Below are 16862 nucleotides of genomic sequence, written 5' to 3'. Positions count from 1 at the left end.
GAAAGATTAAACTAATATATATACAAAACGTAATGAGGGTTATTGCTTGAATCTTGTCCATTCTTTTGTATCAATAATTAGGTTATACTTTGATATATTAATGGGGGTTTTATGGCAAAAGATAAATATATTTATTTGTCCCTTATGATTATGGGCAAACCACATATTGAAGGGTGCGTAATAACATCCACTTTTAGAGTTATATGGTATGTCTAGACATTTTGAATGTAGTTTTATTTTCTTCGATATATTTTCGAAGAAAAAATAATTCAAATTGTTGTCATTAAAAAGTATTGTAATAAGCTAGATGCAGGAACTTATTCTAAATATTCCAATTAACATCCCACAAACTTGCTATTATATTTATATTTGCACAAAATGTAGCATAATTCTCTCTGTGTGTCTCTGATTTGGACCAATTCGTGCTACAGGTTATAAAAATACAAGTTGAGTTATATACAAAAGTAAACTTGGAAGGATAGAAAGGTTGGTCCTGCGTTATAGCCATTTATTGGTTACGGTTGAACTTGTTGGACGAGTGCAGGTTTAAATAGGTATATAAAGATGCATAAAATTAACATATTTTTTCGTCATTTTATTGAACAAAATGTGTGGATTTCAAAGGAATTGCAATTGACAAAATCCATAAATATTATAAAGAAATTCTATTTACATATAAATGAACATATTTCATGATTTATACACGAGAGTAACATTATGCATCACATCAATAATCAACAACTTTGCCAGATGCGTGTTTTCTTCTATTTAAACTAATATAACATCACTAAGCTTTGTAATGCAAATTGGATAACTTATGAAATTAGTTTAAAAACAATTTGGTAAATAAATAAGATAAATAAATATATTACTAAGAGTTTGCAACACTGACATGGCTGCATAAACATTGATATTTAAAAAAAAGAAGTTTAAACTAGTTTGCGTTATACTTATCACAGTATTAACGTCAAACAAGCAAGTTCAATGAACTGGTTAGGTGCATACTTGTATAAATGGAATATACACTAAAGTATAAAACCTTCAACAGTAGACGATATGAGTTTGACAACATTAAAGACATACAAAACCATTGGAAAATATACAAATATGTAGTCATTTGGTTTTGAAATAGTTTGGCCGTAGAGCAAAAAAGGCGTGATCAACTCAGAGCAACACTTTGATGTCTTTAACATGTCTTATCCATCTTGGCGATTCGTCTCCTTGCCCATTTCCATCAGCTTTTCGTTGAAAAGTGTGTAAGTAGTTTTCTCAGCTGAAAAAAATACATATATATTGTTTTAATTGTCTGACCTTTTATTATATACGGTTGGCAGTACAAAGTGTTTCAAATGCAAAAAACAATTAAACAATATTGAAATGTATGTATTGACACATTGCAGTTTAAACCATAGAGATTTAATCGTGTTTAGACTAGCGATTGAGATTTTATGACTATAAATAATTATCACAAAATATAAGGACACTCACCAATGGTCAAGTCTTCCGCAGGATCCGCATGCTTTCTCTTGCGGAACGCAGGTGCCTTTTGTGCCATCGAAGACCTCTCCAACCGCACATTTCACCGTGCCAATGTATTTTCCTCCCTGGCAACTAAAGTATCGGTTACATCGCCCAAAGTCATCCTGATATAAACCGTCAACTTTTGTACCGCACTCGGGCATCATTCCACCGTGTTCTCGAGGAATCATATCTAATGAAACGCATTCGTTCCTTTCCGGATGGAACAACTGTGTTCGGCCATTTTCGTCAGCTTGGCATCGCTCCTCTTTTATCGTGCGTTCTTTGTAGCATACGGCGTAGAATGGACTCCAGCGTTTGATTGGATGAGCGTTAATTCCGTCACGTTTGCCTATACAACTTGGAAGGTCGACACTGCAGGGTCTACAGTGGGCAACGGGACACTGGTTGGATCTGTATTTGCCTGAAAAACAACAAAATACAATTTATTTTTTAATTAGTTTGGGTGTTTAATACCAATATGGGTGATACTGGATGTTGATCAGATTAAACTTGTGGAAGCTACTTAAGATGTGTCGACAGATCAGGGTTAAATAAATATTGGATATATGTTGGTGTTTAAAGTATTATTTCTAAGGTATTATTGCTTTTAAATATATGTTTGATAAGTCAACTTACATCCATCCTTAATCTCCGTCCTGGTTCCACATTTAACATTCTCAAAATAGTCACACTGTTTGGTCTCAGTGTTGAACAGCTGTGGGTAGGGACATTCAACAAGGTGTTGTTCAAAGAATCGGGGTATCTCTGGTGTGTAACGGACACTGCAGTTGTAAAAGGCCTGGCATTCTGTGGAGTGGGGAAACACGCCACCATCTATGGCACATCGCTCCACTGGGCTTAAATGCCCTGTAAAGCAAATATTGTTGTTTTCAACAATTATACCTTAATCTACTACACAGTTTTTGTCATTTTTTAACGCATTTCTGTGGACTGCTATCACAACAAAATGAAAAATCATTACATCATCCATATGTGTATTAATTAATTAATTTTCTATTGAAACAAAATATTCGAAACAAATGATGAGTTGTGAATACGTATTTATGAGGACTTTCATAACCATCCTCTAATTGGATATAAAGGAGCTGCTGGTCGACTCTTTGTTTCTTTTGTTCGAGTTAAAAGTGTACTAGGGAACAATAGCAAACAACAAAGGACAACATGTAAGAATAACAACATCCCTTAAGCTCACCTTGATCGGGCGACTCGGTAGTCTGGCTGCCGCTTCCATCTGTTGTTTTCTTGCAGTCGTCATAAATAGAACCTTTGGGAACACAAACGTTGGAACTGGAGCTGAACACAGAGCCAGGAGGACAGGGCGGCATCTCAATGGCCTTCCCGAACACACACAAGAAGTAGCCCGTACAGTCGGCCTTTCCGATTATCTCATATACACCCGGATTGCATTTCACGAGTTCGTTGTGGCTAGCAATGACTAAAGTCGCGGCGGCCAAAGCATACAACGCTGTTGTGTATCCAATCATTGCTGCTCTTTGAAGTTTGTTCACAGTTTTGTACTGTATAATACAGTATATGATATAAATTGGAAAACAAAAATCCTTTTTATGTTGTAAACAATTAAATGTAATGTTGTTGTACTAAATAATACAGTCCTTGGTTCAACAAGCTTAGACTTGATATAATATGTCTACTCAAATTTCGATTTCAGAATGGCAAACAGTGGTAGGATGCGAGTATATATAGTTGTTCGTTAACCGCATGTAGGCGGGTTTTTCTGGCAAGTTTAATATTCGTTCACTACTTAATGACGTAGGTGCAAAACTTGAACAAAAAAATTGAATTGCATATACCTGATGTAATGGCTCATATCGTTTGTCATAGCGTTTGTCGTGTGCTTTGAGTAACGTTTATTTCATAAATGCTATTTATTAAGACGTTTCCGGATATGTTTCTTTACATTAAAGGATATTAACTCTTTTTACTCATTAATGCGTATCAAAATCGCTACGTTGTAAGATGGTTTTGTATAGTTTTACAACATGTCTTTAAAGGAAAGTTGATGACAATTTGATACTATTAAAATTTGCGTTTAATGTCAAACTGTATCTCATAAAGTATAGTTAAAATTTTGTTTATATGACATAAGGAGTTGCCATTTTTGTCTGAAAAACAAACAATGTTCTTATATATTCAAAAAATATCAATGATAGCACATTTTAAATTCATGCGCTAATTTTGTTGGATTTCACATTGCACTGCTGGGAAAGTGCTGTAGTTGAAGGAAATGAAAACAACATACATTGTAAATAATATGATAAATAATAAAATCTGAACGATACGGAACAGGGGTTGTAAACGATGTATTTATTTGAAGTTACAACTACGTAATGTAAAGGGAGATGCCAAAGTAGGAAAAGTGAAAGAACATCAGAAACTGTCTTTGGCATATATGGGATCTACGATACAGTTGCCGTTACTTGGATGTTCAAATTCTGTCAATAGTTTAGACCTACATTCAAATTAATAAAGACATTTTCGAGGAAATGACATGCACTCATTTTGTGTTCCACATGCATTACGCATAAGCCATAAAACACTGTTATTTATGTACAGAAATCTTTTTTGACAAGCATGCTGTGTTTTCTTATTTCACGAGATGTTCGTGACTGCATCCTATTGTTTGAAATATTCACATTAATTAGTTACTCAAGTGATGTAAGACAATACTTCGGAAAATATATTGTACCGGGATTTCGGTTGTGTTATCACTTCGCCAACGTGCATTCATTTTTTACTTAATGCAAATGCAGATAGAACTCATGCATCATAATTTATGGAAAAACCAGTTTTATCGCTTATGAGCTTAAACATTCTAAAACGAGTCATGTAATGTCATAGTCCTTACCAACGCCTATTATTCAGAATATTATTTACAAACACGTCCCACATTACAAAAATATTCGTGACCAATACCATTATATTTATAATATATCTTTAAAGAACGAGGTGTATCCGTAATGATTGTTTGTAAATACTTAAGAAATCAATTAGTTAATTGTTAAAAAAATAATTAAAACAAAGTCTCACTGGTGTAGTATAGTATGATCATCTATGCTCGATGATTTTCCCCCGCCAATCCATGGTTGAGTGTGGCTTTATAGTATGATTGATACATCAATGACATGTTCAGTATACCTTTTATTCATGTTTTGGTGTGACAAAAATGTAGGCATATGTTTAGAAAGAAACATTTTAAGTATTTATTCAGCCAATACGGATATGGCATTTCCCAATAATACAGTGACGTACGCTGAGCGTGTTTTAAAGCTGCACTCTCACAGATTAATTATTTTGACATATTTTTTTTGTCTGGGAATTAGACTTTTTTGTTTTAATGTCTGGATACCGATGTTATATTAATGCTGACAAAAGATCAAATCGCAGTTTTTTTATAGTTTCATATTTACGTTCGAGTTTTCCAAATAATCGAGATGCGTAATTTATATGAGTTATCTTATATGACTGAATTGAAGGCATCGCTGCCAAAATCGGCTGAATTGGAGACAAACATTCAAATAATAGTCAGAACTGCCAATCTGTGAGTGTGCAGGTTTATGTCTGAACAGACACTAAGCGACACACTACCACAGTACAACACATACTATGTAAAATTAAAGCATCATTATCAATAAATGTTGGAGTTACCATATATTTACACTCAGTGATTTAAATTACATTTTCATGGTTGACCTTTCAAAAGCAGTCATCCCAACATATACTAATACATATGTTCTGATGCTTGTGGGGTAAGTCTGTGTTGATCTGCACGGTAATTATCTTTCGCTTGGATATGTGTTCGGCTTTGCCAGTGTGTATTTTAAACAAGAGCTGTCGTAAGACAGCGCGCTCGACTTCGCCGCTTTGACTTAGAAGTGAATACAATAACAATGTAATATTACCAAGTTTGGTCTGTTTATGTCAAACCTAACTAAAATTGTTCAATAGGTGACTTTGATGCTGCCCTCCCACCACCCGAAAAATGACGCAAGTCATTCAAATAACTTGATTTCCCTTTATGAAAATGTGGTAAAGAATATACAAATATGCCTTTCAAAATAATTTAAAATAAAATTAAAAAATAATAATAATAATAAAATTTCAAGGACAATATAGAATAGTCCTCCTTGTTTTCCCTTGGTAAAAAACTGGTTAAGATTCAATGTAAAAATGTGCCTGTCGAAAGAAAGTAAAAAAAAAATTCAATGGTCAAGGGACATAATCTGTATTTAGGGTGAAAGTGGAGTTATGTTTCTTGTTGTAATATGGTCGTCAATAATTTTGAATTTTATTAAATGCATTGAATGAAAGGTATAGAAGTTGTTGTTTTTTATTAAAATCCCAACTTGCCCTTAACTTTTACTTGCCTAAAACTTTAACCTAAGTCAATCAGGAGCCATTACTTCTATTAAGGATATGGAATTATGCAACCTCATTGGGTGATGGTCCTGAACAATTGTGTGAAGTATTAAGTCAGTTGAATGAAGGGTATAGCAGTTATTAATAAATATCCCAACCTGCCCTAAAACTTTAACTTAAGTTCCATAGTCAATCAGGGGCAATAATTTGTATAAAAGATAATATGCAGTTATCTAACCTCATTATGTGATGGCTCTGAACAACTGTGTAAAGTATTAATTCAATTGAATGGTATTAGAGTTTAATTGAAAATCCCAACTTGCCCTAAAACTTTAACCTGCCCTAAAACTTTAACCGAAGTCAATCAGGAGCCATAACTTGTATTAAAGATAATATGGAGTTATGTAACCTCATTGTGTGATGGTCTTAAACAACTGTGTGGAGTATTAGGTCAATTGAACAAAGGGTATGGAAGTTATTTATAAATCTCCCAACCTGCCCTTAAACTTTAACCTAAGTTTCTGTGTAAAGAATAATATGGAGTTATCTAACCTCATCATGTGATGGCCCTGAACAACTGTGTGAAGTATTAACTCAATTGAATGAAAGGTATTGGACTTACAAGTGAAAATCCCAACTTGCCCTAAAACTTTAACCGGACGCCGACGCCGACGCTAGGGCGAGTAGTATAGCCTACCTATTCTTCGAATAGTCGAGCTAAAAAAATCCATCGTAAAATAATTGGCTACTAGGCTTGTTTTATTATTCAAAACAAATTCAGTTGGAGAGCGTTTATTTTTATGATCGGATTTGACAATATTATACTGGCGTTTATTTTCAGTCATTGGATCCTAATATATCAGTATCGTGTTATGTTGATATAACAGGCAGGTAGAAACACGCATGTACACCTTGTTGCAGCATTTTGAGCTGGGTTTCGGCGCAAATGTTTTTTTTTTACTTTTACACAATTTACAAAATCAATTACACATTGCAGTGTTATACTGCACATTACTTTTATCTTGCATGGGTATATGGCTTTGACATTGTGTATTTAAAAAGCGTCATCGTAAAATAATTGACTACCAGGCTTGTATTATTATTTAAACTAAATAAAGTATGTAAATCCTCAATGTAATGAACGAAATTTAATGATAGTATCCTAGTATGTCAATTGCGTGTTATGTTGATAGTAACAGGTATTTGACCACACAGCGATGTATACATTGTTGCATTTGTACGAGCTGGGTTTGGGCGCAAATGTTTTTGTTTCTACTTTTAATACAATTTGCTCAATCAGTAACACATCAAAACACATTTACTTGATAGTGTATGTACTTATGTATGGCTTAACGTTAGAGTGCATTACACATGGATATATTGCACACGAAATGTACCTTATTATAGTTTAATTCAAACCTTAATTTCTAGTCAGTCTATACATATTACACTTTTACTCATCAATTAACCGCCTCTATAACCGCCTTCTAACACCTACTTCAGCTGTTAAAAACCACATTCATAGCAATTACATGATTTATTATCCGAAACAACATGGATGACATACTTTTATTCATATCCAGTTTTTCTAGCTTAGACAGCTGCTTCTCTGTCGGTCCTTGTTTGACGTAACAAGGTAACCTTCTGAACATCTTGCATCAAAGCTATGTTTAAGTAGGTCGTTGCTTAAAAATCCAGCTATGGGAGAAGTGTTGAAAAGTTATCAAAAGAGATTTTTGGAGAAAAAAAGGTTTTGCTAGGTTTTGTTTCAAAAGCATCGAATTAAGGGTAATTAACATCAAAACATGTGTGCACTTTCCGATTTTCTTTCAGAATATTTAAAAACGGAACACAATTATTATTTGGATAATGCCTTTTATATTTACGAAATCCAAACGCATGCATTTATAGGAGTTTGGAGATCCAAAAAATCAAGGTCAAACAAACACCACACGAGATACGCTTATAAGGTCAGCACATTGGTTAGCCCACTCGCTTCCCACCAGAGTGTTTCGGGATGGATTCCCTGACTGGCGTATGTGAGTTTGGTTGGTTGTCACCAAGCCAGAAAAGTGGAATTTCTCCGAACACTCCGGTTTCTGCCACAACACAATACTACCATAATCACTCGAACACAGTAGTGCCATCAAAAATGACTACGCATAAATTAATACAACTTACTTCACAATCTTTGTAAATAAAGAAAACTTGAACTAAGATATACAAAACACAAACATGTGAAAGGGTTATTGCTTGAATGTTGTCCATTCTTTTGTATCAATAATTAGGTTATATGTTGATATATTAATAGGGTGTTTTATGGCGAAAGATAAATAAGTTTTCATTTGTCCCTTATGATTATGGGCAAACCACATATTGAAGGGTGCGTAATAACATCCACTTTTAGAGTTATATGGCTAGACATACAGGAACTTATTCTAAATATTCTAGATAAAATCCCACAAGCTTGCTTTTATATGTATATTTGCGCATAATGTAGCATAATTCACTCTGTGTGTCTCTGATTTGGACCAATTCGTGCTACAGGTCATTAAAATGAGTTTTATATATAAAAGTAAACTTGGAATGATAGAAAGGTTGGTCCTGCGTTATAGCCATTTATTGTATACGGTTGAACTTGATGGACAAGTGCAGGTTAAAATAGGTATATAAAGATGCAAAAAACTAACATATTTTTTCTCATTTTATTGAACAAAATGTGTGGATTTCAAAGGCACTGCAATTGGCAAAATCCATAAATATAATAATGAAATTCTATTTACATATAAATGAACATAATTCATGATTTATACACGAGAGTAACATTATGCATCACATCAATGATCAACAACTTCGTCAGATGCGTGTTTTCTTCTATTTAAATGATAAAACATCAATAAGCTTTGTAATGCAAATTGGATAACTTATGATATTAGTTTAAAAACAATTTGGTAAATAAATAAGATAAATATATATATATTACTAAGAGTTTGCAACACTGACATGGCTGCATGAACATTGATATTTAAAGAAAAGTTTAAGCTAATTTGCGTTATACTTATCACAGAACTAACGGCAAACAAGCAAATTCAATGAACTGCCTAGGTGCACACATGTATAAATGGAATATTCAATAAAGTATTAAATTTTCATCAGTAGACAAAATGAGTTTGATAACATTAAAAACATACAAAACCATTGCAAAATTTACAAATATGTAGTCATTTGGTTTTGAAATGGTATGGTCGTAGGGCAAACAAAGCGAGATCAACTCAGAGCAACACTTTGATGTCTTTAACATGTCTTATCAATGTTGGCGATTCGTCTCCTTGTCCATTTTCATCAGCATTTCGTTTAAAAGTGTGTAAGAAGTTTTCTCAGCTGAAATATATATGTACATATATATTGTATTAATTGTCAGAACCTTTATGATATACGGTTGGCAATACAAAATGTTTCAAATGCAATAACAATAAAACACGGTTGGAATGTATGTATTGACACATTGCAGCTTTAAAGCACTACACATTCGTATATCAATGATTTAAATCTAATCGTGTTGAGACTAGCAATTGAAAATTTTATCATGCCTATAAATAATTATCACAACTTATAAGGACACTCACCAATGGTCAAGTCTTCCGCAGGTTCCGCATGCTTTCTCTTGCGGAATGCAGCCGCCTTTTGTGCTATCGAACACCTCTCCAGCCGCACATTTCACCATCTCAATATATTTTCCTCCCTGGCAACTAAAGTATCGGTCACATCGCCCAAAGTCATCCTGATATAAACCGTCAACTTTTGTACCGCACTCGGGCATCATTCCACCGTGTTCTCGAGGAATCATTTCCAATGAAACGCATTCGTTCCTTTCCGGATGGAACAACTGTGTTCGGCCATTTTCGTCAGCTTGGCATCGCTCCTCTTTGATCGTGCGTTCTTTGTAGCATACGGCGTAGAATGGACTCCAAAGTTTCACTGGATGAACGTTAATTCCGTCACGTTTGCCTATACAACTTGGAAGGTCGACACTGCAGGGTCTACAGTGGGCAACGGGACACTGGTTGGATCTGTATTGGCCTGAAATACAACATGATACAAGTTATTGTTTTCATTAGTTTGGTTGTATAATACCAACTGTGATATTGGATGTTGGTTAGATTAAACTTTTGGAAGCTATTGAAGATGTGTTGACAGAACTGAGTTAAATAAATATTGGATATATGCTGGTGTTTAAAGTGTTATTTTCAAAGTATTATTTCTTTTTAATTGATTTTTGATAAGTCAACTTACATCCATCCTTAATCTCCATCCTGCTTCCACATTTGACATTCTCAAAATAGTCACACTGTTTGGTCTCAGTGTTGAACAGCTTGGGGTAGGGACATTCAACAAGGTGTTGCTCGAAGAACCTGGGAATCCCATGTGTGTAACGGACACTGCAATTGTAGAAGGCTTGACATTCCGTGGGGTGGGGGAACACGCCTCCGAACATGTTACATCGTTCCTCTGGGCTAAGAGGCCCTGGAAAGTAAATATTATGGTTAGCAAATTTGCTCATATCTGTTGAGATGCATGATACACTCTACTATACATTATTTGCAAACGGTAGTTTTCAACGCATCTCTGTATGCGGTAACCGCATAGAAATGAATATTAATTAAATTGGATTTGCTGTTTTCATTTGTGTATTTATTGATTTAAGTTATAGTATCGACTGTTTTCCACATAAAATACACACTTCAGAATAAACAATAATTAATATGTGTATGTATATAAAAACTATAAAAAGTATTAACAATAAAATAACTACTGATATATAAAAATTATGTATTGTTAGTGGCCACTTTGGAATGTTTTTAGACATTAAATACAAGCATAAACTGTCAGGCAAAACCAACCCCAACGTGTTCACTTACCTAAGTCTGGCAGCACTGGCATGTGACCTCCGCTTCCTTCTGTTGTTTTCTTGCAGTCATCATACATTGAACCTTTGGGAACACAAACGTTAGCGCTGGAGCTAAACACCGAGCTAGGAGGACAAGGCGGCATCTCGATTTGTTTTCCAAACACGCACATGAAGAATCCCGTACAGTCGGCCTTTCCGATGATCTGATATATACCCGGTGTGCATTGCACGAGTTCGTCGTGGCCAGCAATGACCAAAGTTGCGGCGGCCAAAGCATACAACGCTGTGATGTATCCAATCATTGTTTCGCTATAAAGTTTGCGTATTATTGTTGGAAGTCCTGTATGTAAGAAAATGAAAAAAATAACTTCTGTTTTATCTATCAACGTTTTCTCGCACAATGTTTGTTGAATTAATAATGTCTTAGTAAGAGTAAGCTTATTTTCGATTAAAATCCTTGTCAGTGCGCAGTTAACGAATTGTTTGAATGCTGAAGATGCGAGTATATATAGAAATTTACGACCACCTTTAGGCGGGGCTTCCTGGAGCGGTGAACACGCGCTTTTAAATTAATGACGTAGGCGCATACCTTTAGTAGGAAATTGCAATCGACAGGATTCTATTTTTGTGACCCTTTCAATTAACTTAGCGTTTAAACAATGTTTATCATCTTATAATGATAATTAAGACGTAATTGTAAAAATGTGTCATTCATTTGTTACAAGTCATTTGTAACATGTTGACATGCTCATTGAGAGGCTAGAAACTATTAAAATAATGTTTAAATATTAATCAAACTAATTGCTGCAATGTTTGATAATTAAACGCCGTTGTGGTTTTGTTCAGTTGTAGTGTTTGCCTTCTAAGGAGACAGATTGAAATTGGATGTTCTTTTCCCTATCATTAGCTTTGTTCGCAATTTTATTTCTTTATAATATTATGAGTAATAAAATTTAATGACGAACAGATAAACGATATTGTTCATTTTTTCGCAAGGTTTTATTCAAACATCACGATTGTTTTCCAGAACCTTTCTTTTTCATAGCTACTTTTATGTTATGTTTATTTTCGTGTGTAAACATTTTCTATTGATGTTATAGTCATTTCTTGTTATTTTTTTAATATACTTCCAAGCTGAATTATTTCCACATTCATATTGTCAAGAAGATATAAATTCCGTCCGTAACAGTCACTCTTTTGAAGGATGGCTGGATTTGATTTCAATTACAGGAGGCATTCTTTATTTGCACAATTGGAGCGATTGCTCTGAAATTTGTTGAAGTTGATAACATAAGAATATGCAAATCTTTACTGCTGTAGAAGTTTTAAATATATTAGCATCACATCAAATATTTAAAAAAAAGAAACTTTCAACACTTTGATAACGGGAACCAATTTATGAATAATCACCTAATTGTAGCAAACACTTAAACTAAATAATAGAATATAATCACTCTTTGGTACGTGTATCTTTGGTTCAAAGTCAGTACTGAGTTGTTATTATTTTAGCTGCGTCAAATATTACCGTTATTTTGAGAATATACATAAAATATATGCACCATTAAATTGGTAATAGTTTTGTCAGCACACAGTTTACTACTAGAAGAATGTCAATTAATGGACTCAAATACATATCTATTAATCACACAGTTTAAGGAAAGTTAACAAAGATTTATATAAGCAACCCATCTATTTTGTTTTATTACTTAAAAAGTTCAGTGTTGTTTTGGCAAACGGGTTTACATTCTTGTATACCTCCTGAATATATATTATTATTCATTAATATATCAAACAAATAACCATCTTGTACCGACATATCTCAGTTCCTTCTTCTTTGAAAAAACGTGCTTATTTCAATGAACTTCGTAAATTTTGTTTAATCGTTATAACATATAAAATGGTAAAACTTAATTGGTCTATACTATGATTTTGGATTTTATGAGAAAGGAAATATAATATACCGTTAACTTTAATCTCCCTGGCGCTTTGGTCAGGCCGGATGGTTTATCATCTAATCGATATACCTATCATATTTGACTGCATCAAGCTAAGCAAAGTAGTTTAAACTAAATAGATGTTAACGTTGTAAACAGAGTCTATGTATTTAAGAAATAAATGAAGGATAAGGTAAACATGTCTTGAATTGATTGCCAAAATAATCTTTTAATGAAGGATAACCCATTGGCTGTCTGTAAATCACTTAAGTATGGATTTCATATAATTATATTCATATTCGCACTTGATTTTCTGAGCGATAAAATTTGCGTTTATTAAGTTCGCACCAGTCGGCGTCGTTTCTTGACCTCTCTACGCTGAGTTTTGCAAGAAAGACCCGGGTCATGCGTGTGTAAAACATGAAAAAAAAAATATTCGAAAACATCATTAGATGATGATGTTGATTTTAAGCTTCTCAATTATTTCCAGTTTGTTATTCGCGAATATCCAACTACCAACCAGTAAGTAGTTGGGGATTCCGATTGTTTTCTTCTTTTTTATGATTAAAGGTACAAATGTACAGAATCAAACAGTTATTGTGTTTTTATTCATGTACACATTTATATCTTGTAACAAACACTGTTTAAAATCACTTCTTTTCGTACATGTGCCAGTCGGATATTCGACCATTTCCAGTCGATTATTCGTGAATATTCAACTACCAACCAGCTGGGATATTCGGCCATTTCCAGCATGTTTTTTTGCGAATATTCAACTACAAACTAGTTGGTAGTTGGGGATTCAGATTTATTTCCTTCTTTTTTTATGCTTTAAAGGTACACATGTGAGATAATCAAACAGTTCTTGTGTTTTATTCATACTGATTTTGAACCTAATGATTCCCTAATTTGAAAAATACAATGCATGTCGTTTATTTGTGAAAGGTCGCTTAATTACCTTAATAAATTATTTGTTAAATTGTCTGTATTAAATAAGTTCAGTTATACGAGTCCATTTCCCGTTTATCGATTCATATTAAGTGGGAATGAATGATGTCTTGCGTCGAAAACAAACATCTTGGTTTTGCTATCAATACATCTCAATAGACTACGTAATTAATATTTTGTATATAATAGAACAACAATGAATGACATTTGTATGTGATATTAATGAAGGTTTTGCATCAATTCATAAACATTAAAAAACAACACATTTTTACTTCCAGCTTTATTTATTGCTTGTGGTATTTCTAACAGGAAGCCTACGCTTAAAGCTGCACTCGCAGATTTACCGTTTTTACAACTTTCTATTTTTTTTGTCTTGAAAAGAGCAATTGATTGCGTAAACATCTTAAAAGCAATGATATAAGATTATTGACAAAAATTAGATCGTAGTTATTCATATTTCCGTTCGAAAATTAATGTTTTATGGCTTAAACGTTACTAACGGTTTAAGAAAAAGGCATTAAACATAAACAGCATTAGCTTGTACGACCTTCCCGAAAACTGTGAACCACGTGATACTCATAACAGAAAGCAATGACTTAGTTAAAAATCTCTCCAAGAAGTCGAAGCTCTAAATAACTATTGAAACGTCTCTCTAAGAAACAAAAAGATCTAAATAGCTATTGGACGATGTAAAATGTTTTTGTAAAACATTAGAATTAAAACCCACACGATTCAATGCATGAATATAAAAACATTGAAATGAATCATTTCTATTTTAAACAATTAATAACACACTGACGAAGATTTACTTTCGACAGCAGTGGAATGTGTTTATTAATCCTAACATCGAATGTAAGAAAAATCAATAAACCGCGCACGTGGTTTTGATGAAGCACACTTTGTAATCTTTACAAAACAATATCTGCGGTAGGAGAAGTCTAATTTCGAAAAAGTGTCTTAAATTGTCACGAAAGTTCATAATGACAAAGTATTTTCAATACTCTGGGGACTAAACAATTTGAATCATGGTTTGATATTTTGAGAAACCACGAAACATTTCCTGCCCTTCCAAAGTTCAGTGGCAAGGACAGTGGATATTTTGAGCTGATGTAATTTAATTGTAGTAAAACTTTTCATGTAGCAACACAGATTTGCAAGTCATTTCCTTATAAAAATGTTTAGGGTTTGTGAAGGAAATATTTAACCTTACTTGTTTGAACATCAAGCTTAAGGTCAATGTTATCGTAGTGACAATTTGTAAGAGAGAAAGGGAAAGTTTCCGTTATTTGGATGGTTTATCATACTTTCATTCAGGTCCCGCCGCACCTGAGCTAAGAAGCTGATAATGTGGCCTTCACGCGTATAATTATGTTTGCCATGTGAAGTTTAAACAAATAAAGATGTTCCCATGTCGTGACAATTTTCTTCCGGTTTTTGTTTGTTCTATTTATCTTCTATTTATGCTAATGTCCTATCAATAATGGAACACATTTATTCATTTCAGGTAATATTTCAAAATTGGGCTGATTTACTCTTTACATAGACGCAAATTGTATCCTTTATTGTTTTAGCACCTTACACGTTGTAAATATATTTGCATATCTTCTGTATAGGAAGAAATAAAGATTTGATTAAAGATTTGATTGATTGACCAATGGTATAAGAAATATTTAAAGCAGGGGGTGCCTAAACAATGAGGACAAGTCACATGCAATCTTATAATTTTCTGTCTAAAAATGTTATATTTTGCTTGCAAAAATGCAGAAAAAACCTGCATATTGATAAATGGCTTAAAATAAATTTTGGAATAAAGTGTAAATGGTATTATGAAGTTTATCCGTGATCAGTATATTTTTCTATTTTATCTCGGTATATCTTGGTATGACAGCTTACGATATACCCACAGGTCTACCACATGATGTTACACCATACTATTACAATACACACTGGATGTGCAAGGCTAACAGGTAAGCGAATTGTGGTCTTGCCTGAATGCGCAACAACATTAAAAACACAACTACAAGACAACTGACAAAGTTTACGTAGGAGTTTCGACCTTAAATAACTCAACACATACAGTTTGTACTTCGGTTTGCCCATTGAAACACTCAATATACAGAATTTACACTGGGGTTACGGGAGTTTCCGCCTTAAAAAAAAACTCAACACAATAACTTCATTTGATGGGATTACTTAGGGTTTCGCCTTGATATTTCAACACACAGACGTTACACTGGGGTTTACGCATTTAAACACTCAACACACACACTTTACACCTGGGTATTCATATTGGAACGCTTAGCATACACCGTTTACTGTGAGGTTTCCGCCTTGAAACACTCAACACACAGAGTTTGCACACGTAAGCCTTGGCACAATCAACAAACAGTTTACACTTTTTGTTTAATCCTTGAAACACTCAATACATAGAGTTAACACTGGTTTTTTCCGCCTTGAAACACTCCACACACAGAAACGTAAAACGCTCAATGTGAACTGTGGCATTTTTGCATTGAACCATTCATTCTACACAAATTTAAATGCCGAAATAGTGAAAAGGTATGAACTGCATTGCATCAAAATGAATTCTTTATTATATCAATGAACTTAGATGGAATACCGACATTTTCATTCACTTAAAACTGAACGAATGTGACACTATAAATTTACATGCCTCTTTTACGGAATGTCTGGCTTGTTAAATCCCAGGTATGTCTTACTGATTGTTGCCCCTGGTGTCTAAGCAGGGTGCCAATTACCTGTTTATTGTTTATTGGCTAATTGCCAAGGAAATAAAGGGTTGCGCCGATTTTGCTTTGCCAAATCAATGTGTAAACGCTTAGTGTAAAGTGTTTCAAGGTACACAGTCCAATGTAAACGCATTGTAATTTGATTTATCTTCCACGAATGAGGATTACTTGTCCCGCCTGTTTTGACTTCGCAATTGTCAGGTTGTCAAATGAACGACTAATATAATTACGTTGTCATTGCGTAATTATCATACTGAAGTATCATTTATAAAAAAAATATTAATAGATTCCAGGTATATAAAAGTTAATGAAGGGTCAAATCAAATATTCTTTTTAATTTCTTGACATGTGAAACTAATTAGGAATGATAATACATTGTTGGTCTGCAAATCACTAAAGAAT

The 16862-nt window shown here is 33.8% G+C and overlaps 2 protein-coding genes across 2 annotated transcripts; both read right to left on the bottom strand.

Moving 5' to 3' along the window:
* Positions 1-580: 580 nt before the first annotated feature.
* On the bottom strand, positions 581-3198 carry LOC128217771 (uncharacterized). The gene is made up of 4 exons (XM_052925143.1): positions 2735-3198; positions 2158-2388; positions 1489-1942; positions 581-1273 (listed from the first exon to the last, which is right to left on the bottom strand). The coding sequence occupies exons 1-4, from the start codon at positions 3024-3026 to the stop codon at positions 1270-1272; spliced, it is 981 nt and encodes a 326-aa protein (XP_052781103.1). The 5' UTR covers positions 3027-3198; the 3' UTR covers positions 581-1269.
* A 5412-nt stretch (positions 3199-8610) lies between these two features.
* On the bottom strand, positions 8611-11323 carry LOC128216788 (uncharacterized). Its single transcript, XM_052923451.1, has 4 exons — positions 10839-11323; positions 10213-10443; positions 9546-9999; positions 8611-9300 (listed from the first exon to the last, which is right to left on the bottom strand). The coding sequence occupies exons 1-4, from the start codon at positions 11128-11130 to the stop codon at positions 9297-9299; spliced, it is 981 nt and encodes a 326-aa protein (XP_052779411.1). The 5' UTR covers positions 11131-11323; the 3' UTR covers positions 8611-9296.
* Between the last annotated feature and the right edge of the window lie 5539 nt (positions 11324-16862).

Source organism: Mya arenaria, chromosome 14, assembly GCF_026914265.1.
Source record: "Mya arenaria isolate MELC-2E11 chromosome 14, ASM2691426v1".
NCBI classification, from domain to species: Eukaryota; Metazoa; Mollusca; class Bivalvia; order Myida; family Myidae; genus Mya; species Mya arenaria.
The sequence above is the reverse complement of the archived record's forward strand: the minus strand, read 5'-3'. Positions and strand labels throughout refer to the sequence as shown.

Coding starts and splice junctions, on each gene's coding strand:
- LOC128217771 (XM_052925143.1), bottom strand. CDS start 3,026: ATGATTGGATACACAACAGCGTTGTATGCTTTGGCCGCCGCGACTTTA. Junction 2,389..2,734: donor TACCGAGTCGCCCGATCAAG/GTGAGCTTAAGG, acceptor TTTGCTTTACAG/GGCATTTAAGCCCAGTGGAG. Junction 1,943..2,157: donor GACGGAGATTAAGGATGGAT/GTAAGTTGACTT, acceptor GTTGTTTTTCAG/GCAAATACAGATCCAACCAG.
- LOC128216788 (XM_052923451.1), bottom strand. CDS start 11,130: ATGATTGGATACATCACAGCGTTGTATGCTTTGGCCGCCGCAACTTTG. Junction 10,444..10,838: donor GCCAGTGCTGCCAGACTTAG/GTAAGTGAACAC, acceptor TTTACTTTCCAG/GGCCTCTTAGCCCAGAGGAA. Junction 10,000..10,212: donor GATGGAGATTAAGGATGGAT/GTAAGTTGACTT, acceptor GTTGTATTTCAG/GCCAATACAGATCCAACCAG.